Here is a 23,182-nt window from a genome sequence, read left to right as displayed (position 1 = left end):
AGACTATAAGGCCGACAAACCAAAAGGCCGACAGCATAAAAATACTTATATCGCAAAATATGTGTTACTGCATAGCTCATATCTAGACAACCATTGAAAAAGGGCATACAATAAGGTGAAACGTTCAAGAGAAGAGACGATGCTAGTTGCTATCCTTATAAGGTGAACCATCGGATCAAGCGACTGAAGATTACGGGAGTGTATTAAACACAAAGGATCAACACCTAAATATTGCGAAATGCGGTCACTGCTGTTTTTCTTAGCTCCTTCTATGTCAACAAGGTGAGACACCCATCAAAGAACCAAGTCAAAAGCCGCCAGCATCATCGCCCACATGCAACAAGGCGGAACGCTAAGAGACAATGCTAGTTGTGACTCTGGTAAGGTGACAATGGGGTAAATGTGACTCAGGGGCGTAACGAGGGGGGGGGGCGGACCGCACCGGGTGACACCATTTAGGGGGGTGACACCAAGGCAAAAAATAGCAAATTATATAGAGAAAAACTTGAGGGGGTGCAAATCGAAAGTTTGAAAGGGGGGGGGGATGCAAATCGAAAATTTGAAAGTTTGTCGCCGAAAAGGGTGACACCATTAAGTGCCGCACCGGGTGACACCCGACCTCGCTACGCCACTGATGTGACAGGAGATGACGGGAGTGTACAAAGGACAAACAGATAGGTGGCGTTACCACCATATTTTGCAAAAAGAATGAAAGAAACCATTACAATTATCAAAATGGGATTCCAAGGACCCAAAATACCGTTGAGGGGTAGCATAGGAGGTGGCAGGTAATCGTCGGAAAAGATCACCATGGAGTCTATTGTTTGCTAAAAAAAAACTAAAACAAGAACAAGGAAGAGTGGAAGGAGAGATGGAGGTAATATTGTTTGGTGAGCCATAAATAAACAAACAAAACAAAAAAAAACAATATTTACAGAAAGAGGACAGAGTAAAAAAAATGTCAAAACATAAAGGGAAAACAGAACCAGACTTCAAATTCTACTTGGCATAGCATACAGTTTATCATACTAGGCCCTAATTGTTTCTATTTTGTAATATAACATGATCATTATAACTGGTTTTCAATAAAAACAATTAAACAAGTCTGTAATTGTAGTTGGTTGTTTTAGAAAACTTGTCGGCCTTTTGTCTTGTCGGCCTTTTGGATGTCGGCCTTTTAGCAGTCGGCCTTTTGTCTTGTCGGCCTTTTGTCTATGTCGGCCTTGTGTCCGTGTCGGCTTTTTGTCCATGTCGGCCATTTGTCCGGATCCCGTAGAGCCTACTCCTTATACGATGATGTACTGAGGTGCAAAACGGTGAAAACTGTCAACATTTCATGTAATTTTTTGTGCACGATTACAATACTTCCTCTGTATACGAGAAAGTAAAAAATTCTAAAAATAACACTTCCGTTAAAACATTCTAAAAACATTATGCAGGTCTATAAAGCTCGGATGGGATGTGTGAGGACCTAAGCAAGTTGCGTATTTCCTAGTGTGCGGATATAAACACTTCTCTATTTATGAGTCATATACTTAAATAGAACAGCATCAAGATCTAGTACTTCCGGGTGAATCTTGTTTATATTATTGTGAGCTAGATTTAGATCTCGATCTAGACTCACTAGACTGTCACACAAGCTCAGCTAGACCGTCTGAATATCAATCGATTCTAGACTACTAGATCTAGTACTACACAGAATACAACTGATGAGTTGATACTAGAAAATCAAGATCTAAGTCTGTTTATTTAAAAAGGTTAAATCGGTAAAATCCCAAATTACTTTGAAATTCAGAGACTAGAAAACTAGAAATGTGTGTACTGAGTACTGTGTGGTCCTAGTACCTAGTCTTAGATATCTACACCTAGATTCTAGATTAAAAGATCTAGATCTAGTAATCTAGATTTAGATTTCTAGAACCTAATCTTCATAGTTTATAAGTTTATTTTATATTATCCTTAGTTTTAAAAAATTACTAACAAATAGATCTATGTTAGCTTAGCATTAGCTGGCATTAGCTGCATTAGCCTTCCCTGATGTGATGATTATAGAATATAGATTATTATAGATACTATCATCATTCATAGTACTAGTACCGGTGTCCAATATTGAATATTGGACCATTGGAATCTTCTTTTAAAAAGGGGTGTTGGGTTGTTAGTAGTATTGTAATATCGACTAATTTTATGGTTAAAAATTATGTTTAGGCGTATGGTAAGACCAGGGTTCGGGTTAGGGCTAGGGACAGCGTTAGCAGTGACATTAGCCAGTCATGTATGTTAACTACCAGTAACCTCAAGAAGATTCCATTATCGGACACCGGTGTAAACATTCTCCCGCCTTCCCTTACTTCTTAATACTAAATAGTAATACTCATTGCATTGAATTAAATATAAACTCAAACAATAATATAACCAATCTCCTTTCAGTTAGCCAGGCCACATACCACGCACGCAGTGTTGTGTGTCGTGCCTTAACCTAAGCAATCTCCCTTCATTATCATTGATGGCTATGTCCATTTTTAAAAAGGGTCATTTTCTGGCCCTTTTAAGAAAACGTAAAAAATCCAAACTACACCTAGAAAAAATTGCTTTTTCGACCCTTTTAACTCCAAAAATGCCTCGTGTGACGTCATCGTGCCATCAGCCGCCAACCAAAACTTAAAGAAAGTGCGCGCTTGATTGGTTGGCAGCGGATACTTTGAAATCTCAAGGGTTTTCTCTAAATTTTTACCAATACTTTTTATTAGTAATTCTACTAATTAGTTAGATCTAGTAGTAAGTTAAGTAAATATTAAATAAATTTAGTAACCTCAAACACTAATTAGTAATAACTAAGTAATAGGCCTAATTTATTACAATTACAAATATTATTAGGAGAGTAGGCTATAGATCTTGTAATACTCTCTACTAATAACTCTAAAAATTGTAATCAGGCAAGTGTCCATTCCGGCATTTGTCACATTTGGGCAAGTGTCCATTCGGGCATTTGTTGCATTCGGACAAGTGTCCATTCGGGCATTTGTTGCATTCGGACAAGTGTCCATTCGGGCATTTGTCACATTTGGGCAAGTGTCCATTCGGGAAATCGGGCAAACGGCATTCGGGCAAGTGGCTTTCGGGAATTAGGCGTAGACCCCCTTTGTCCACCCAAGAACAATTTCAACAGAACCAGTTGTTTGATTTTAGAGTTGTCACTCATAGATAGGTTGTTGTCCCCAGCTTTTATTCTAAGATCATTTATTGGTTGTTTTTTTTTTACAGTTGAACCAAGAAACAAGTTATGGATTTTGCATCAAAGTATATTTTAGACAATGACGAAGAAGAATATGAAAGTGTATCAGAGGAAGAGTTTGTGCAAGGAATGCATATCAGGTAGGCCTAAGGAGACACCTGTGTTAGTGACATTGAATATTTATCAGTTCTAAAACAAATGCTTATTTTCTTGTCATCTGATAAGGCAGGTCGGACTTTTAAAATGTGTTAATGAAAGAGGCTAGATCTATTTGTAATTTTCGTTAAGAGCTTCGTCTTTAGACTAACTTAAAAGCACTTGACTCTAATTAAGATAATGACAGATACTAACATGCACACAAAGCAATATAGAATTATTTAACTTTAAGAAAACCATGTACTGATGCATAATATGTGAATGATTGTAGTGATTCCGGCTCAGACAATGAGGAAGAGTTACTCTGTGCAGGTGACAACGAGCTTTCAATGAGCCGCCATCCACCACCTCTGGGTAAGGAAATTTTTTTTTTACAACTTGTAACCTTTTAAGCTTCATTTGATTTTTATAGTATTTTTATATCTGAAACTTTTAATAGGTTAAGTGTTAAGAAATAATTTTGAGGAAGTAATTTTTTTTGTATATTCCTTTAGTGGACTTCATTTTTAGATAATTAAACAAAAGTTAGTTTTGAAAGTGTTTCTAATGAAGGTTCATATCTGTTTGATAACTAGCCAGCACAATATAAAGTTACCCTTTCAAACCTGGTGGTGCGTGTTGCAGATGAGTAGAGTTCATCTGTTTCTGTTACCTCAGCATATGAAGATATACTGTGGTCAGCACTATACCAAGTTGCCTGTACATTCTCTAACATAACTCATGTACCCATCAGAGTTGAGTGGACTAAAGGATGTTTCACTGACTTAAGCCAGGGACATTTGGGTTAGCAGTTGCATGCTCTACCATTCAACCACGCGGTCCTATTGAAAAAACCTTCTCCACATTATTTGTAAAACCTTGTGTTCAAAGTGACCATGTAGATGTTGTGTTCAGGATTTAACCCAAAGAAGAAGCGCCTCCATAAACTTCAACACCACTGGAGGCGTAAGAGCGGATCAAAGGAAGGTAAACATCAGTCAAAAACTGACTCTTCAAGTGGATCCAAGGATGAGACCCAGCCAATGAAAACAGAGGACTCTAGAAAACAAGGTAGCTTGTCATTTCTGCTGATTCCTGGATATCTGTACATACTCTGTCTTATAAAATTTGTTTGTTATTTTTTGTTTTGTTTACATTTGTGTACTTTTGATATAGCTGACTTTGTTTACTAAAAAATTTTTTGAAAAATTGCAGGCAGCTCATCCAGTTCTAAAATGCCTGGCAAACGCCGTTTTAGGAGAGCTGACACAAATGTGGTTTCTGTGAACTTCAGTGCTCTACTAGCACCTGGCAACATGCATGCTGGAGAGCCAGTGCTATGTGGCAAGTGTTCAGCCATACTCTCCCACATCAGTAAAGTCAACCCTCAAACAAAGGTATACTTTTATAGTGAAACACAAAGGTATACTTTTATAGTATAACACAAAGGTATACTTTTATACTGAAACACAAAGGTATACTTTTATAGTCTAGCCCAAAGATATAGGCCTACTTTTATAGTGAAACACAAAGGTATACTTTTATAGTGTAACACAAAGATATACTTTTATAGTGTAACACTGTTTTTAGTTGAGGAGTATCATAAAGAGGGAGTGCAACCAATAAAGAAAAGCTAACACAATACAAATTCTGGAACACTGTATATTAGTATACTAATTTATGATTTATCCATCAAGTGAAGGTCATTATGGTCAAACATTTTTATTTCCTTATCCATCTCAATTATTTTTTCACCTCAATTTTTGTCAGCACCTATGAATCAAAATGACTTATAAGTTTTTAAACATATAATTATTTTAAATGCACTCATCATTGATAAAATTTATGGCAATTCAATGCCCTAAACGCTAATATGAATTTTAAGTAAAAATATATTTTTGAAGTAAAATAATTTCTCAGTTTCAAACAAGTAGAAATGATAAGTAGCTTTTTGCAGGGGAAAAATACATGTTGTAAAAATACATGATTAAAACTATTTTTCAAATTCTTTTTTATTCTTAGAAAATTAAAATTGTCTATTTTTCTACCAAAATCTTGAATTTGAGGAATACTTTAAAATTATTTAGCACAAAGGGACATAACTGTTTAGATACAGCTGCTGAATGTGGTTCCACAGTATTAAAAAATGCACTTTTGTAAGTGGTTTTACAAAAAAAATGTTCTTGAAAATACAAAATCAACCATACTAGAAAACCTTAAGAAGGAAACAAAGCTATTGCAACTGTAGCAACATAGATACAGGAATTAGAGTAGGCAAAAAAGTAGAGTAATTAGAGAAAATATAATTGACGTGGGAGTGTAGTTGGGGTATTGAAGAGTTAAAAACTTTTGATTGTTGTTTGTGTAGGAGTGGCAGTGTGTGTTCTGTGATGGTGATTGATGTTGTTGTTTGTGTAGGAGTGGCAATGCTAGTTCTGTGATGGTGATTGATATTGTTTGTGTAGGAGTGGCAGTGTGAGTTCTGTGATGGTGATTGATGTTGTTGTTTGTGTAGGAGTGGCAGTGTGTGTTCTGTGATGGTGATTGATGTTGTTGTTTGTGTAGGAGTGGCAGTGTGAGTTCTGTGATGGTGATTGATGTTGTTGTTTGTGTAGGAGTGGCAATGCTAGTTCTGTGATGGTGATTGATGTTGTTTGTGTAGGAGTGGCAGTGTGTGTTCTGTGATGGTGATTGATGTTGTTGTTTGTGTAGGAGTGGCAATGCTAGTTCTGTGATGGTGATTGATGTTGTTTGTGTAGGAGTGGCAGTGTGTGTTCTGTGATGGTGATTGATGTTGTTGTTTGTGTAGGAGTGGCAATGCTAGTTCTGTGATGGTGATTGATGTTGTTTGTGTAGGAGTGGCAGTGTGTGTTCTGTGATGGTGATTGATGTTGTTGTTTGTGTAGGAGTGGCAATGCTAGTTCTGTGATGGTGATTGATGTTGTTGTTTATACAGGAGTGGCAGTGTGTGTTCTGTGATGGTGATTGATGTTGTTGTTTGTGTAGGAGTGGCAATGCTAGTTCTGTGATGGTGATTGATATTGTTTGTGAAGGAGTGGCAGTGTGTGTTCTGTGATGGTGATTGATGTTGTTGTTTGTGTAGGAGTGGCAGTGTGAGTTCTGTGATGGTGATTGATGTTGTTGTTTGTGTAGGAGTGGCAGTGTGTGTTCTGTGATGGTGATTGATGTTGTTTGTGTGGAGTGGCAGTGTGTGTTCTGTGATGGTGATTGATGTTGTTGTTTGTGTAGGAGTGGCAGTGTGAGTTCTGTGACGGTGATTGATGTTGTTGTTTGTGTGGAGTGGCAGTGTGTGTTCTGTGATGGTGATTGATGTTGTTGTTATGTAGGAGCGGCAGTGTGAGTTCTGTGATGGTGATTGATGTTGTTGTTTGTGTAGGAGTGGCAGTGTGTGTTCTGTGATGGTGATTGATGTTGTTTGTGTGGAGTGGCAGTGTGTGTTCTGTGATGGTGATTGATGTTGTTGTTTGTGTAGGAGTGGCAGTGTGAGTTCTGTGACGGTGATTGATGTTGTTGTTTGTGTGGAGTGGCAGTGTGTGTTCTGTGATGGTGATTGATGTTGTTGTTATGTAGGAGTGGCAGTGTGAGTTCTGTGATGGTGATTGATGTTGTTGTTTGTGTAGGAGTGGCAGTGTGAGTTCTGTGATGGTGATTGATGTTGTTGTTTGTGTAGGAGTGGCAGTGTGAGTTCTGTGATGGTGATTGATGTTGTTGTTTGTGTAGGAATGGCAGTGTGTGTTCTGTGATGGTGATTGATGTTGTTGTTTGTGTAGGAGTGGCAGTGTGAGTTCTGTGATGGTGATTGATGTTGTTGTTTGTGTGGAGTGGCAGTGTGAGTTCTGTGACGAGGTGATGGTGATTGATGTTGTTGTTTGTGTAGGAGTGGCAGTGTGTGTTCTGTGATGGTGATTGATGTTGTTGTTTGTGTAGGACTGGCAGTGTGAGTTCTGTGATGGTGATTGATGTTGTTGTTTGTGTAGGACTGGCAGTGTGAGTTCTGTGATGGTGATTGATGTTGTTGTTTGTGTAGGAGTGGCAGTGTGAGTTCTGTGATGGTGATTGATGTTGTTGTTTGTGTAGGAGTGGCAGTGTGTGTTCTGTGATGGTGATTGATGTTGTTGTTTGTGTAGGAGTGGCAGTGTGAGTTCTGTGATGGTGATTGATGTTGTTGTTTGTGTAGGAGTGGCAGTGTGAGTTCTGTGATGGTGATTGATGTTGTTGTTTGTGTAGGAGTGGCAGTGTGAGTTCTGTGATGGTGATTGATGTTGTTGTTTATACAGGAGTGGCAGTGTGTGTTCTGTGATGGTGATTGATGTTGTTGTTTGTGTAGGAGTGGCAATGCTAGTTCTGTGATGGTGATTGATATTGTTTGTGAAGGAGTGGCAGTGTGTGTTCTGTGATGGTGATTGATGTTGTTGTTTGTGTAGGAGTGGCAGTGTGAGTTCTGTGATGGTGATTGATGTTGTTGTTTGTGTAGGAGTGGCAGTGTGTGTTCTGTGATGGTGATTGATGTTGTTTGTGTGGAGTGGCAGTGTGTGTTCTGTGATGGTGATTGATGTTGTTGTTTGTGTAGGAGTGGCAGTGTGAGTTCTGTGACGGTGATTGATGTTGTTGTTTGTGTGGAGTGGCAGTGTGTGTTCTGTGATGGTGATTGATGTTGTTGTTATGTAGGAGCGGCAGTGTGAGTTCTGTGATGGTGATTGATGTTGTTGTTTGTGTAGGAGTGGCAGTGTGTGTTCTGTGATGGTGATTGATGTTGTTTGTGTGGAGTGGCAGTGTGTGTTCTGTGATGGTGATTGATGTTGTTGTTTGTGTAGGAGTGGCAGTGTGAGTTCTGTGACGGTGATTGATGTTGTTGTTTGTGTGGAGTGGCAGTGTGTGTTCTGTGATGGTGATTGATGTTGTTGTTATGTAGGAGTGGCAGTGTGAGTTCTGTGATGGTGATTGATGTTGTTGTTTGTGTAGGAGTGGCAGTGTGAGTTCTGTGATGGTGATTGATGTTGTTGTTTGTGTAGGAGTGGCAGTGTGAGTTCTGTGATGGTGATTGATGTTGTTGTTTGTGTAGGAATGGCAGTGTGTGTTCTGTGATGGTGATTGATGTTGTTGTTTGTGTAGGAGTGGCAGTGTGAGTTCTGTGATGGTGATTGATGTTGTTGTTTGTGTGGAGTGGCAGTGTGAGTTCTGTGACGAGGTGATGGTGATTGATGTTGTTGTTTGTGTAGGAGTGGCAGTGTGTGTTCTGTGATGGTGATTGATGTTGTTGTTTGTGTAGGACTGGCAGTGTGAGTTCTGTGATGGTGATTGATGTTGTTGTTTGTGTAGGACTGGCAGTGTGAGTTCTGTGATGGTGATTGATGTTGTTGTTTGTGTAGGAGTGGCAGTGTGAGTTCTGTGATGGTGATTGATGTTGTTGTTTGTGTAGGAGTGGCAGTGTGTGTTCTGTGATGGTGATTGATGTTGTTGTTTGTGTAGGAGTGGCAGTGTGAGTTCTGTGATGGTGATTGATGTTGTTGTTTGTGTAGGAGTGGCAGTGTGAGTTCTGTGATGGTGATTGATGTTGTTGTTTATACAGGAGTGGCAGTGTGAGTTCTGTGACGAGGTGATGGTGATTGATGTTGTTGTTTGTGTAGGAGTGGCAGTGTGAGTTCTGTGATGGTGATTGATGTTGTTGTTTGTGTAGGAGTGGCAGTGTGAGTTCTGTGATGGTGATTGATGTTGTTGTTATGTAGGAGTGGCAGTGTGAGTTCTGTGACGAGGTGATGGTGATTGATGTTGTTGTTATGTAGGAGTGGCAGTGTGAGTTCTGTGATGGTGATTGATGTTGTTGTTTGTGTAGGAGTGGCAGTGTGAGTTCTGTGATGGTGATTGATGTTGTTGTTTATACAGGAGTGGCAGTGTGAGTTCTGTGACGAGGTGATGGTGATTGATGTTGTTGTTTGTGTAGGAGTGGCAGTGTGAGTTCTGTGATGGTGATTGATGTTGTTGTTTGTGTAGGAGTGGCAGTGTGAGTTCTGTGATGGTGATTGATGTTGTTGTTATGTAGGAGTGGCAGTGTGAGTTCTGTGACGAGGTGATGGTGATTGATGTTGTTGTTATGTAGGAGTGGCAGTGTGAGTTCTGTGATGGTGATTGATGTTGTTGTTATGTAGGAGTGGCAGTGTGAGTTCTGTGACGAGGTGATGGTGATTGATGTTGTTGTTATGTAGGAGTGGCAGTGTGAGTTCTGTGATGGTGATTGATGTTGTTGTTTGTGTAGGAGTGGCAGTGTGAGTTCTGTGACGAGGTGATGGTGATTGATGTTGAGCTGGAGGAGATTCCAACAGCCGAGGATGTGACCTACTTGATGGAGCCTGCCATGACAACAACAGCCAGCACAATGTCAGGCTTGGACCAGTCTTTGGTCATCTTCTGTGTGGATACCTCAGGCAGCATGTGTGTCACCTCTGAGGTTGGTATTTTTATGTCACCACTGAGGTTGGTATTTTTATGTGTCACCACTGAGGTTGGTATTTTTATGTCACCACTGAAGTTGGTATTTTTATGTGTCACCACTGACTTACTTACTTACTTACTTAATCCTCATCACTCCCTGTGGAGTATAGGGCAACAACAAATCTCCGCCATTCCACCCTGTCCTGGGCGAGCCACTTTAGTTCATGCCAGGTTTTGCCAGTAGCCTGTACTTCTTCTTCCATCTCCCTCCTCCATGTTCCCAGTGGTCTTCCTCTACTTCTCTTTCCGGGTGGGTTCCACTTCAGCGCCATGTTGGGGAGTCTTTTTTTGCTCATGCGTAGGACATGGCCCAGCCATCTCCATCTCCTCGTTCTAACTTCTGAGACAATGTCGTTTAATCCTGTCCTTCGCCATATTTCCTTGTTCGGGACTTTGTCGTCCCACTTTATCCTGAGGATGCGTTGGAGGGATCTTCTTTCAAAGCCTCTGAGTCGGCTGTCTACTTTCTTGTTTAGTTTCCATGACTCTGCAGCATAGAGGAGTACAGAACGTACATTAGACTTATAGATCCTTATTTTAGTTCTCTGCTGCAGTGAGGATGATTTCCAGATCTTAGCGAGTCTGTTAAAAGCTTGTGCTGCCATTGCTATTCTGGTGGCAATTTCTTTCTCCATGCTGCCATTTGCTGATATATAGCTGCCGAGGTACTTAAAGTCTTCGACCTCTTCTAGCTCTGCTCCATTCGCAAAGGTCTTGAGAGCACTTTTGGTTTTTATTTTCATTAGCTTGGTTTTTCCGGAGTTTATCTTTAGCCCAACGCTTTTGGCAATTTGCTCTATTCTTGTGGTTTTCGCTTGGATGTCTTTTTGGGCATGTGAAAGTAAAGCCAAGTCATCAGCAAAGTCACAGTCCTCTAGGTGGTTGGTAAGTTCCCAAACAATTCCTCTTGGCTTATCCTCAGTGGCTCTTCTCATAATCCAGTCTATTACCACCAAAAAGATGACAGGTGAGATGACACAGCCCTGTCTGACTCCTGTTTTTACCTTGAACCATTCACTTTGCTGATTTTCGTGTCGCACACAGCATTGGTTATCATAGTACATGTCCTTAAGTATGTTTATGACTTTTCCTGGAAAGCCATATAGCTCTAGTATCTTCCATAATGATGGATGGTGGATGCTATCAAATGCCACTGATACCTCACCACTGAGGTTGGTATTTATTATGTCACCACTGAAGTTGGTATTTTTATGTGTCACCACTGAAGTTGATATTTTAATGTGTCACCACTGAAGTTATTTTAATGTGTCTACACTGAGGTTGGTACATTTTTATGTTTTACCTCTGAAGTTGATTCATTTTTGTCCCCACTGAAGTTGGTACAGTTTTCATGTTTTACCACTGAGGTGATTGTATTCTCTTTTTCTATTTGCGCAGTTTTCTGTTCACCAGAAACCAGCTTCACTTTATATGCATAAATGTTAGTTTGATGAGCTCTCCTGAGAATAAGATTTGAATTGACTTACCTTTGTTTGATCCACCAGATCTCTGGAACAATAAAACTGAGGGGAACAAGCCAGCTGAGGAGGCTGGAGAGTTTTGTAGAGTTGGACGAGGTAGATCAACGTCTTCCATCACAGCGCGGCCAGTCTGTCACCTACATATCCCGTCTTCAGGCCATGCAGGCCGCTGTGGACCACCAGCTGGGGGAGATGGCCAAAAATCACCCTAACAGACGGGTGGCCTTAATCACCTTTAATAACGAGGTAAGGCTGTGGTAGTTTAATCCCAGGCGCTAATGAAGTTAATCTAGGCTACCTTGCTAATTAAATCTTTAAGTAATATGGTTAGGCTTTTGTTGTTTTGTCCACTATTAAGTATATTGGATTTTGTTGGGAAATATTTTTTTAAAAGAATTTGCTGTTATTTTTAGATGAGGTGTGAGGAGATGTAAAGTGTAATTAATGTAGTTGTTTGTGTTGGTGTGGAGGTGTAAAACTTAACAGATGTTGTATGGATGTGAGTGTAGGTGTACAACTTAATATCTCTTGTGTTGGTATGCAGGTGTAAAACTTAACAGATGTTGTATGGATGTGAACGAAGGTGTGCAACTTAACATCCCTTGTGTTGGTATAAAGGTGTAAAACTTAACATCACTTGTGTTGGTATAAAGGTGTAAAACTTAACATCACAGGTGAAGATAGTTGGAGATGGCAGCCAGAGTGAGATAATTGTGGCAGGTGATAAGTTAAAAAATGAGGAGCAGCTGAAGCAGATAGGACTGGAGGCAGCCCTACCCCAGGCTATCAAAGGCAGCCGCATTCGACTGGGGGAGAAAGTTTACAAGTTTGTCATCCATTTTACTTTCTCATTGATTGTTATTCTCTATTTGATATTCGTTATTTTTATTCTTTGTCATTTATTCTTCATCATTGTTGTAGATGATACCTGAAGCAGTTCGTTTCAAATTACTTTCTAAATTTTTAAATACTTACTTAGTAGTAATTTTTTTATTGATAATTCATTTCTTATACCATTTAGTTACCATTATTTCTATGAATGATCAGTAGTAATAATCAAGGTATAAGTGTATACTTGATTTACATGCTTATTGAAAGGTTGTTTAGACAGGGCTTAAAAATTATTTTTTTTATCTCCAACAAAATATGAATTGCAACTTTTTGTATTGAACAATAGCCTTGAAGAAGGGGGAGCAACTGCCTTAGGCCCAGCTCTTCTTGTGGCAGTCAACATGGCCTCCCACCATCCAGGGTCAAAGGTCATCTTGTGTACAGATGGTAAGGCAAACATCGGCCTTGGTAAACTGGAAGATGTGTCTGACGACCAGGCGTCACTGGACTTCTACTCTAAAGCTGCAGAAAGTGCTCACACTGCTGGGTTGGTTTGATACAAAAATACCAAACTTTCTGGCACAGAGAGACCTTTAAACTCAGGAAAATGGTCCCTTAGCTCAATGGTCATCTTATAGTATACATTGGGTGTGATATGATAGAGTCCCTTGTTTTAACCTAAAAAATTGGAGTCGTCTTGTGAGCCAGAAAATATGGTATTAATTAGAAAAATAATTATCACAAAAGTAGTTATCAGAAATTATTATTTTTGTGAAAGTGAAAGATTTTGGTTAAAGTTACATATTTGGAATATTTGGATAAACAAAATAACTTTTTAAATGTTTGATTTGACAAAATATAAACTGTCAGTAATAACATGTGTCAAAAATCCAGTCATATGTCAAATCTTAAAAACAGGAGATGTGATTATTACTTTAAATGCCAAAAAGCAGTTAGAAAAATGTTGATGATTAATGTCCAAATTTGTTAGTTATACATTTCATTTCTTCAGTTCTAAGCATGTATGTTGAGGCCTGTGTCTTGCCTTAGGACCTGTACACAATTTTTGTTTGTGTCCACAGAGTTACTGTGTCAGTTATAACAATTGAAGGTACAGACTGTAAGCTCGTACACTTGGGGATGCTAGCAGATAAAACAGGAGGGCAGGTAAACAAGGGCCAGAGGCGTATCCAGGTTTTCGTTGTAGGGGGAGCGAAAAGAGCAAAAAAAGGCGCCGAATTTTTAACAAGTTCTATATACGTGTATTATATATATATATATATATATATATATATATATATATATATATATATATATATATATATATATATATATATATATATCTATATATCTATATATATATATATATATATATACACACACACTACAACCAAAAACAATTAACGTAACACAATCTGTTTTGTAATTCTTGTAAAAAAATTTCTTACATAATAATTCCTGGGAAATTATTTAAGACAAGTGAAATAGGTGAAATAATCACTCTCTTAATATAAATATGTATATATCTACACATTTAATTATAAATGTCAAAACAAATAAATAATTACTTTAGAATATAATGAAATTGTTTAACACTATTCGTGTTTACAAAATGTTTTGTCTATAATCAATACTTAATATATCGTCATCATAAATGCTAGAGTATTACATAAAGAAAGTTTTTAAAATCAGAGTTGGTATAAAACCACGCTTTTTGATATAATGGAAAAACATTCGGAATAACAGCCTACATTTAACTAAATATCGGTCTTTTAGTTCAGATCATATATTTTAATTAACTACTGCTTCTTTGTGTTCTTTAAAGATCATTTTTAACATAGTGATTGGTATGGGTTAGATCACTTGATTGATCACAAACCTTTTTACTGGTAATTGCAAAAACAATTTTCACAGAGTTTTACGTTTAAAAAGCTAATTTTCTGGCGGCATGGTACTTTGGTACATCATTACGCGTTTTTCTACATGTACTTAACAGATCAGTTCGGGATGGGTTGGGGGGGGGGGGGGAGGTGGGTTCAACTTCATTCACCACTGTACGTTCACTTTAGGTCAATTATCCAACCCAGTGTATACCTAGGTGTGACATTAATGTCGCTCTACACAATTGTGGTGTCAAGGTGTGTGGGGAGGGGGGGGGGAGATAACCAACTCAGAGTGAACATAGCGTCAGTTTTTAGATGACTGTTCTAAACATACATACATATTACACAAATATATATTACACAAATATATATTACAGAAATAGATTTCAATAAGTAGCAGTGGTATTATGACAATATTTTTTTTACAGAGGGGTCCATGGGGGACGGGGGTTGTAACTGTTTCATATAATTTGTAATCATAATCACTATCGCCCATACTGTAAGAATACTACTACTTCATCGTGATGACGTTGTTGTCCTTGTCAAAATGTCCCCACCACTACGCAGTTTGCTCATAAGTAAATTTAAATAGAGGGGCCACATCAGTTGTATTTGTTTCTGTATTGTAATTTTTTAAAAATTAATCACACGATTCAAACTGTATATACAAAGTAATTATGTGTGAAGTTTTATGTATAACATTTTCTAATTCAATTATTCGTAAGCAAATACATTATACAGTTGCCTTAAACTTAACACCCCTCTTGCCAAGTGGTACTACCGTAGAGGTTTTTAAACATTGCAATGCATCGTAATGGTTATTTTTAGAATGGCAAACTGATGCAGCTGTTAATACGTGTTGTAAACGTAGACACTACTAGACTAGTACAGTAATGTTTAATTGCTGCATGAAAAGAAATCTTGTGATTTACATAGATGTGCCGACCAAAAATATCTTTTTAACAAATGTCATTGTTTAAAACTTTGAGTTAAAAAAGTTTCCAAAAAGGCGCCACTTTGCTGAAAATGGCCAGAGGGGGAGCGGCCGCTCCCCCTGCTCCCCCCCTGCGTACGCTACTGACAAGGGCATTACATGTCTTTTGTAATTAAATAGTGCTCTCATCATAGCAGTATATTTAGACGTATTATTATAATGTAAACAAATCGTTTGGCAAAAACAAATGCTAATTAGTTAAATATAGGAAACCACAATACATGTTTCAATAGCCAAGGTCTACAACTCTGTTTGACTTTCTTTTTGTTAGGTAAACATTGTTGACCCTCTGAAATTAACAGAAGAGTTTGGCAATATTCTGGCTGACCCAATTATTGCCACTAAAGTTAAAGCCTTGTGTATTCTTCATAAAGAACTGTAAGTTGCTGTTTCCTGCACATTTTCTTTAGAATCATATGAAGTAATTATACTACTCATTATTACTTAAGGATCATGTGTAGAAACTATACCCTTCATTATTACTAAAGAAATATTTGCAAGGACTATACAAGTTTTCTCAGTTATAGTCACTATTACTATAACGTATATTCATTTGATATAAAAAAAATTATATTATACTTGCTTAACTGTGGCTATAGATTTTATATTTTATATATATTATGAAGTTTTTGTTTATTAAAATTAATATAGTTTCATTAAGAAAATAATCTATATTTTATTTAGTTATGTGATAGACGAGAATGACCCAGACAACCAACAGAGCAGAGTAGAGCACAATGCTGGAAATGTCAAGAGCAGTACAACCATTACATTTGAGTTTGCTAAACGAAAAAATTCTAAATGTGAGTCTTCAGCATATGGTTTTCAAATTCAGTTGTCCTATTTTTAAAAAATCAAACAATATTTAGAGCATTCTTACGAGCCACCAATTTAAATATCATTCACAGGTTCAAAATTATCTCCCGCTAAGTCTCAAGAAACACAAGGCACACAGGTAAGATATAATTTTTAAAAAAAAATTTCTGATCATCAAACTCCTAATTAATTGTGGCAGTTTTTATGAGCAAAACTAAAATGCAGGCAATTTTATTTTCAGGAAAAACCTACAGAAGGTTTACAGGCTTCTGGTGGTGAAGGTGAAGGTCACCGACCCCTGAAGGACTTCCCATTCCAGCTGCAAATAAATTATGTTGACACCGAAGGAAACAAAGCACTGAGGGTGCTGACACGCACAAAACCTGCAACTAATGACAGGAAAGTCACAGAGGACAGTGAGTCTGGGTTGCCATATTGGACTGCATTTTTAGATTTTCACTTTTTTTTCCACCACTCTTTCCTGCAAATATGACAAAAATTTAATGGACTAAACTCACATCTTAGTTTAAAAACATTGTAAAAAAAGTTAATTAAACTTATCTGTCATAGTGCTGACCACATTAATCCTACATAATGAGGTCAGAGAAACAGATGAACTTTACATTTAAAAAGCTTTTTCTTGCAGTTTTTATATTAATTTTAAACTTTATTTTATTTTCACATTTATCAGTCTCTTAGTCTGGGAAGTGTTTGATAAAAAAATTGAAATTACAAACCATTCAGTTTCACATTTCCCATTATATACTTGATGTTTTACTTGTTTAGATGTAAATTTGGAAATTCTGGGAGCTCATGTGGCCAAGAAATCTGCAGATTTAGCATTAAAAGGCCAGTTCTCCAAGTCTAGAGGACTTGCTCTGATGAACCAAAGGCTAGCCTGGAGGAACATGTAAGTAATGGGCTATGGGTTTTATATGTTTAGGAATATGTGATGTTAAAGAATAAGACTGAATCTACCTTTTTAGTGGACATTCAAAACTAATTACATGAAATACTTTCTGTCATACTCACATTTTCTTTTTTGTTTAAAAAAAATCATTTATTATTTTTAGTATACTGTTATTTCTTGAATTGAAAAAGTATTCTTTAACTGCACTAAATCTGTAGCCACAGTGATACATCATCAACAACTGACAGAGTTAAATACAAGACTATTTTTAGTAAGATCCAGAGCATGGAGAATTTTGTGCAACAAAAACAAATGGTTGGTAGTAGTTTGTGTTGTTTGATGGAGTATTTTTAATTATGAATAACTATACTGTAAAATTGAGATTTGTTACTGTCCCATCATGAAATAGAATTGTTTGTTTACTTTCCCATCATGAAATAGATTTGTTTGTTAACTATTCCAGCATTAAATATATTTGTTTGTTTACTGTTCCAGCGTGAAATAGATTTGTTTGTTTACTGTCCCTTCATGAAATAGATTTGTTTGTTTACTGTCCCTTCATGAAATAGATTTGTTTGTTTACTGTCCCTTCATGAAATAGATATGTTTGTTTACTGTCCCTTCATGAAATAGATTTGTTTACTGTTCCAGCATGAAATAGACTTGTTTACTGTTCCAGCGTGAAATAGATTTGTTTACTGTTCCAGCGTGAAATAGATTTGTTTACTGTTCCATCATGAAATAGATTTGTTTGTTTACTGTTCCAGCGTGAAATAGATTTGTTTGTTTACTGTTCCAGCGTGAAATAGATTTATTTGTTTACTGTTCCAGCGTGAAATAGATTTGTTTGTTTACTGTTCCAGCGTGAAATAGATTTGTTTGTTTACTGTACCAGCGTGAAATAGATTTGTTTGTTTACTGTTCCAGCGTGAACTAGATTTGTTTGTTTACTGTCCCATCATGCAATAGATTTGTTTGTTTACTGTTCCAGCGTGAAATAGATTTGTTTACTGTTCCAGCGTGAAATAGATTTGTTTGTTTACTGTTCCAGCATGAAATAGATTTGTTTACTGTTCCAGCATGAAATAGATTTGTTTGTTTACTGTCCCATCATGCAATAGATTTGTTTGTTTACTGTTCCAGCGTGAAATAGACTTATTTGGTCGCACACGGAGTGACAGTGAACACAGTGAGAATGAAGATGGTGATGATGAAGCCTCATCAGATGCTGTGATGTGTGACTCCTACATTCCTCCTCCTGTTAAAAGACACACCAAAGGTTACATTGCTTCCAAGTTTAGAAAGGTAAAGGCACTTGCTACCAGTGTTCTTACTTTATAGCTGAGCGCCATTGTTAGTCAGCAATCAAAAGTCTAAAACTAATTGGACCAGGATTTTACCTCCCTTCTCATTTACTCCCCTTGGTCATTACCCTCTTCTTAGATCAGCTACCCTTGTCTATAAGTTCTGTCCAAAAACACACTGTAGGACATTTACCCCATGTCAATGACCCTCGTTCATGTAGAGATTTGGATAGGTATTGTTTTGAGGATAAAACGAATTGAAATAGGGATAGGGTGCTTGATCTGGAGATGGATAGAAAAAGGTATAAAATGTATTCTAAAAGGGGCAATAGTTACCAAGATAAGCAACTGACAGTGGCGTAATGATTGGGGGAGGGGTGATTAATAGTTGGGGAGATGTAATGTCCTAGACATTTATGGATATTAATAAAAATATAACATTTGTAGATTCTATAAAAGTTTTTTCTTTTAAATATTATTGCATTTGTAAATAAATATTTTTCAATTCCTATATCTCTACAGATGCATTCGGAACGAGCATCAGAAATGGACGACAACATGGCCAACATGATGTACAAGTTTCGCAGTGTTGGGGCCAGTGAGATGAGTTCCACAGGCAATGAAGGCAAGTTTCTGGCCATAGGCTCCAGCTCCAGTGGGGAGAAGAACAAGAAAACTGAGGAGAAAAAGTGAATCCATGCTAAATGCTAAAGGCTCTTCATGTCTATTCTATATTTCTTTCTAATACTACTAAGTGTGTATAAAAACAATGGTGTTCAGATTTTTAAATTAGTTTTATTAAAAAAAAATTTAAGTATTTTAAAATGCTAATAATTTTGATCCAAATATAGACTATCTTCCATGAGACTTATGTACACATATTTGTATGAATATATCAAATTTATCAATTTTGATGCCATACTTAAGTTGTTCTTAAAGTAAAATCTTGGTCCTATGATTCTACTACTGGCTACAGTTTTTACTAACGCTTTTGCTTTCTAGAGATGAGATAAGGTTTGTTCTAATATAGGATTCACTTGTAAAATTTATGTACAACAATTTTGTTTCAATAGACTGGATTTCAATTGAACTGTAGAAAATTATACATGGCAGGACTTTTTCATTAGATCAAAGGGTTATTTGTTTTAAAAAATTCTTGTCCATTTCTAGTGATACATCTTTTTTTACAGACAGAACTGAAACAGGAAAATTTTGTTTCCTGGATTGTCTGTTTACATTTCAAGCAATGATTAAATCTTGCAATTTTGATTTCAATATATAGGATTTGAAAACAATAACAAATCTGCAGAATATTCAAGAGATTTTTCAAAGCTTTATTTGTTGAAAAAACTTGTCTTGTTACACAATACTATCTGATTGATTCTTTTCACATACAAAGTTGGAATTAGAAAATTTTTTGTTTCCTGGATGTTCTGTCTACATTTCAAGCAGTAATTAAATCTTGCCCTTTTATATCAATTATATAGGATCTGCTGAAGCAAAATATTTTTACATTTGACTTTCTCAACTTGCCCAACCATTTTTTTTACAAAAACCGAAAACTCCGTGATTTACAAATATTTAATTCTGTGTTATCCTGTGATCTTTATTCCTGCTATTTTTTCCTGTAAAATATATTTGATACATTTTTTTTTACTGAAATATTTTTACTCATTTGAGGTGCCATTTTTTTTTCAGGTATTAAAATTTTCTACACATTTAATTTTGGTTAATTTTGAATTTTTGTATTTATAACCTTAAAATTAACTTTATTTGTTTCTCTAATTTGTAAATCCATGATTGTAAACATTAAAAGTTTTTGTGACCCTGAAAAATGTCAATACATACTCCACCTTTATACTTTGACATGCATTTTACCATGTCACTTTGCTCCAAACACTATAGCAAATCTGCAGAATGTCAAAGAGATTATTTTAACAAATTTCTCAAACAAGAAGGCAGCTCTAACTTCTGTGTTGTCTGTTACAGAACTATGGGAGTGAACTGTTCTGTGTAACTGCTTTGAATATTGTGTGTGTGCGAAGTTTTTTTTCAAACTTGAACAAATTTTTTTTTACATGTCAACAAATGTGATTATTTTTATACAAATAATAAACATTTTCTAATAACTTTTCAAGTTTTTTTTTACATTATGTATGATGAAGGTATTTCATGGCAAATCACTTGAAACAGCTTCAATTGAAGAAAAAAAAAGAAAAGGATTTATTTTTTTCGTTACAAGTTTTTTTCTTTGGTGGGTGGTTTGTAACTCACTTCTGATCATGTTTTTTTAATGACAAAAATAGAGTATAACATCTTCTATAAATACATTCTGTGTTAGACACCAATATATAGAATTATGATGGTGAACTGGTATGAACAGTTAAATAGTTTCAAACTAAATTATCTGCCCCTAATAGCCGTCACTAAACCCGGCTCTACGATTGTACACATTTAGCGTGAACCACAGCTAACAAGACCATGTGGGGGTGGGGGTTGTAGCGATATGCCTAGAGAGGAAGAGAGGGGGCTGCTAGGCGCGCTTACAGCTTGGTGTTTTCTAGGGTATCCAAGAAGAGAATTATATATATAGATTAGTCTTGGATCCGTGCATAACTGAACAACCGTCTTCAGATGTTAATTCGTGTTACGTCATCTGTTTTTGTTTTTAGATCTCAAACACAAACCATTCGTAAAGTCGTTTAAGACTTAACTATACGGCTGGTAAAGTTTCAGACAGAAAGTCACTAGCTGATTGTGTATGCTATCTGCTAATAGTCACGTGTCAACTGTCAAATGCGAACTAACACATGTGACCTGTTACCTGTCACTAGCTATCCGTCACCTGCTACATGTCTTATTAAACCTGTCACCTTATACATGTGACCTGCCAACTGTTACAAGCTAAAAACGACCTGCTTACTGACACTTGATATCTGCTACATGTCACATGTCATTTGCTACCTGTCACATTTTACCTGTGTTCACACACCCAACCATTGTCAAAGGTCCCATCGTTGTTGATTATGACGTCCTTTATGACGTCACCGTCATGAGGAGGGGGTGTCTCGGCATCAAGGAAATAATAGCTGCTCGTCAGAACCGGAAGTCCGTAGTCATAGGCGAAGGTGAAGGCCACCGCTTGCATATAGGGCAGGGGGCTCTGAGAGGAGAAATAAAGGACAGATTTTTCTAGGTGATCAAGTAATGTTAGATGATTTATTGGTTTGTATCAAACAATCAGGCAAGAGTTATGATGGTTGGGGTGTGGACTGGAAGCTTAACAAAAAGAAAACTCAAACAAGACAACGCTTACAGCACTTAACACATCATATTAAGTGCTTAACATGTTATACTGAGATAATGCCCCATGGTTGCTAAACCGAAAAGTCTCGAGGCTGTGGAAGCAAATCCACAAAGAAAAGCAGACTTAAATCGAAGTCAATAGCCTCAATGGTGCATAACCAGTTGACATTTATACTTAATTAAGAACATAGTAGAAGCCCCGACTTAGCACCGACTTAGCACTGACTTAGCACCGACTTAGCACCGATTTAGCACTGACTTAGCACCGACTTAGCCCCGACTTAGCACTGACTTACATTGAAGTGCAGATGTCCAGCTCTCTGTGTGTCTTGGTTGTCGACAAAGACGAGGGCGTGGTCTGATGGCGTCATGTCACTGCCACCCACCAGTTGCTGGAGTTTCTGATGGTGTCATGTCACTGCCACCCACCAGTTGCTGGAGTTTCTTCAAGTCGTCCATGGCGTCCTCCATCTTTCATGTAGGCGTAGTTGAACTCTGTGGGGTGTCACAAGTCTGTCCATGGCGCCCTCCATCTTTCTTGTAGGCGTAGTTGAACTCTGTGGGGTGTCACAGGTCTGTCAACAGCTGGAGAAAAGCTGGAGAACCTCTTACTATACAACCTTACATATGTATGTTGCCATAAAAGTGATGTACTAGATCACTGGAGATCATTGTATGATGTCCTAATGAGGTAACCTTTCACATGGAGAAGGACAATATTGGATAACGAGTTGTAATGGACTTCTGGTGCAGTTTTAGATACATTTTTATTAAGGAGACCGATAGGATCAGTGGATAGGTAAACTCATGGTTTTTCAACCTCGCACATGTAACATAATGACCCCAGCCTCAACACATTAGAGCGGAGTCAGGGGCAAGTAACTCACCTTGGAGACGATTTTCTTCAGATCGCCTGGCCACATGTGTTTAGCCGAGTCCACCCTGACGGCCACATGTGTTTAGCCGAGTCCACCCTGACGGCCACATGTGTTTAGCCGTGTCCACCCTGAACCCGGCCACATGTGTTTAGCCAAGTCCACCCTGAACCTGGCCACATGTGTTTAGCCGAGTCCACCCTGTACCTGGCCACATGTGTTTAGCCGAGTCCACCCTGACGGCCACATGTGTTTAGCCGAGTCCACCCTGAACCTGGCCACATGTGTTTAGCCGAGTCCACCCTGAACCTGGCCACATGTGTTTAGCCGAGTCCACCCTGACGGCCACATGTGTTTAGCCGAGTCCACCCTGAACCTGGCCACATGTGTTTAGCCGAGTCCACCCTGAACCTGGCCACATGTGTTTAGCCGAGTCCACCCTGACGGCCACATGTGTTTAGCCGAGTCCACCATGAACCTGGCCACATGTGTTTAGCCGAGTCCATCATGAACCTGGCCACATGTGTTTAGCCGAGTCCACCATGAACCTGGCCACATGTGTTTAGCCGAGTCCACCCTGTACCTGGCCACATGTGTTTAGCCGAGTCCACCCTGACGGCCACATGTGTTTAGCCGAGTCCACCATGAACCTGGCCACATGTGTTTAGCCGAGTCCACCCTGACGGCCACATGTGTTTAGCCGAGTCCACCCTGAGCCTGGCCACATGTGTTTAGCCGAGTCCACCCTGAACCCGGCCACATGTGTTTAGCCAAGTCCACCCTGAACCTGGCTACATGTGTTTAGCCGAGTCCACCCTGTACCTGGCCACATGTGTTTAGCCGAGTCCACCCTGACGGCCACATGTGTTAAGCCTAGTCCACCCTGACGGCCACATGTGTTT

The 23,182-nt window shown here is 38.1% G+C and overlaps 2 protein-coding genes across 3 annotated transcripts; one reads left to right on the top strand and one right to left on the bottom strand.

Annotated features, from left to right (window-relative positions):
- The first annotated feature begins 1,568 nt into the window (after positions 1-1,568).
- LOC131951453 (circularly permutated Ras protein 1) lies at positions 1,569-20,229 on the top strand. 2 transcript variants are annotated; one of them, XM_059313871.1, is made up of 18 exons: positions 1,569-1,757; positions 3,265-3,375; positions 3,663-3,745; positions 4,286-4,441; positions 4,586-4,767; positions 9,645-9,836; positions 11,386-11,607; positions 12,036-12,187; positions 12,539-12,739; positions 13,275-13,359; positions 15,341-15,447; positions 15,754-15,872; positions 15,978-16,024; positions 16,127-16,301; positions 16,672-16,795; positions 17,014-17,110; positions 17,939-18,100; positions 18,622-20,229. In XM_059313871.1, exons 2-18 carry the CDS (start codon positions 3,284-3,286, stop codon positions 18,790-18,792), a joined length of 2,367 nt encoding a protein of 788 aa, XP_059169854.1. In that variant the 5' UTR covers positions 1,569-1,757; positions 3,265-3,283; the 3' UTR covers positions 18,793-20,229. The 2 variants fall into 2 exon arrangements, with proteins under 2 accessions (XP_059169854.1, XP_059169853.1); XM_059313870.1 differs by having other exon boundaries at positions 1,569-1,766.
- On the bottom strand, positions 19,982-21,821 carry LOC131951464 (alpha-amylase-related protein-like). The gene is made up of 3 exons (XM_059313883.1): positions 21,702-21,821; positions 21,078-21,262; positions 19,982-20,009 (listed from the first exon to the last, which is right to left on the bottom strand). Exons 1-3 carry the CDS (start codon positions 21,774-21,776, stop codon positions 19,982-19,984), a joined length of 288 nt encoding a protein of 95 aa, XP_059169866.1. The 5' UTR covers positions 21,777-21,821.
- Positions 21,822-23,182: the final 1,361 nt, after the last annotated feature.

Source organism: Physella acuta, unplaced genomic scaffold (assembly GCF_028476545.2).
Source record: "Physella acuta isolate Inbredline_101_S28 unplaced genomic scaffold, ASM2847654v3 ptg000813l, whole genome shotgun sequence".
In the NCBI taxonomy this organism is placed as follows: Eukaryota; Metazoa; Mollusca; class Gastropoda; family Physidae; genus Physella; species Physella acuta.
The sequence above is the reverse complement of the archived record's forward strand: the minus strand, read 5'-3'. Positions and strand labels throughout refer to the sequence as shown.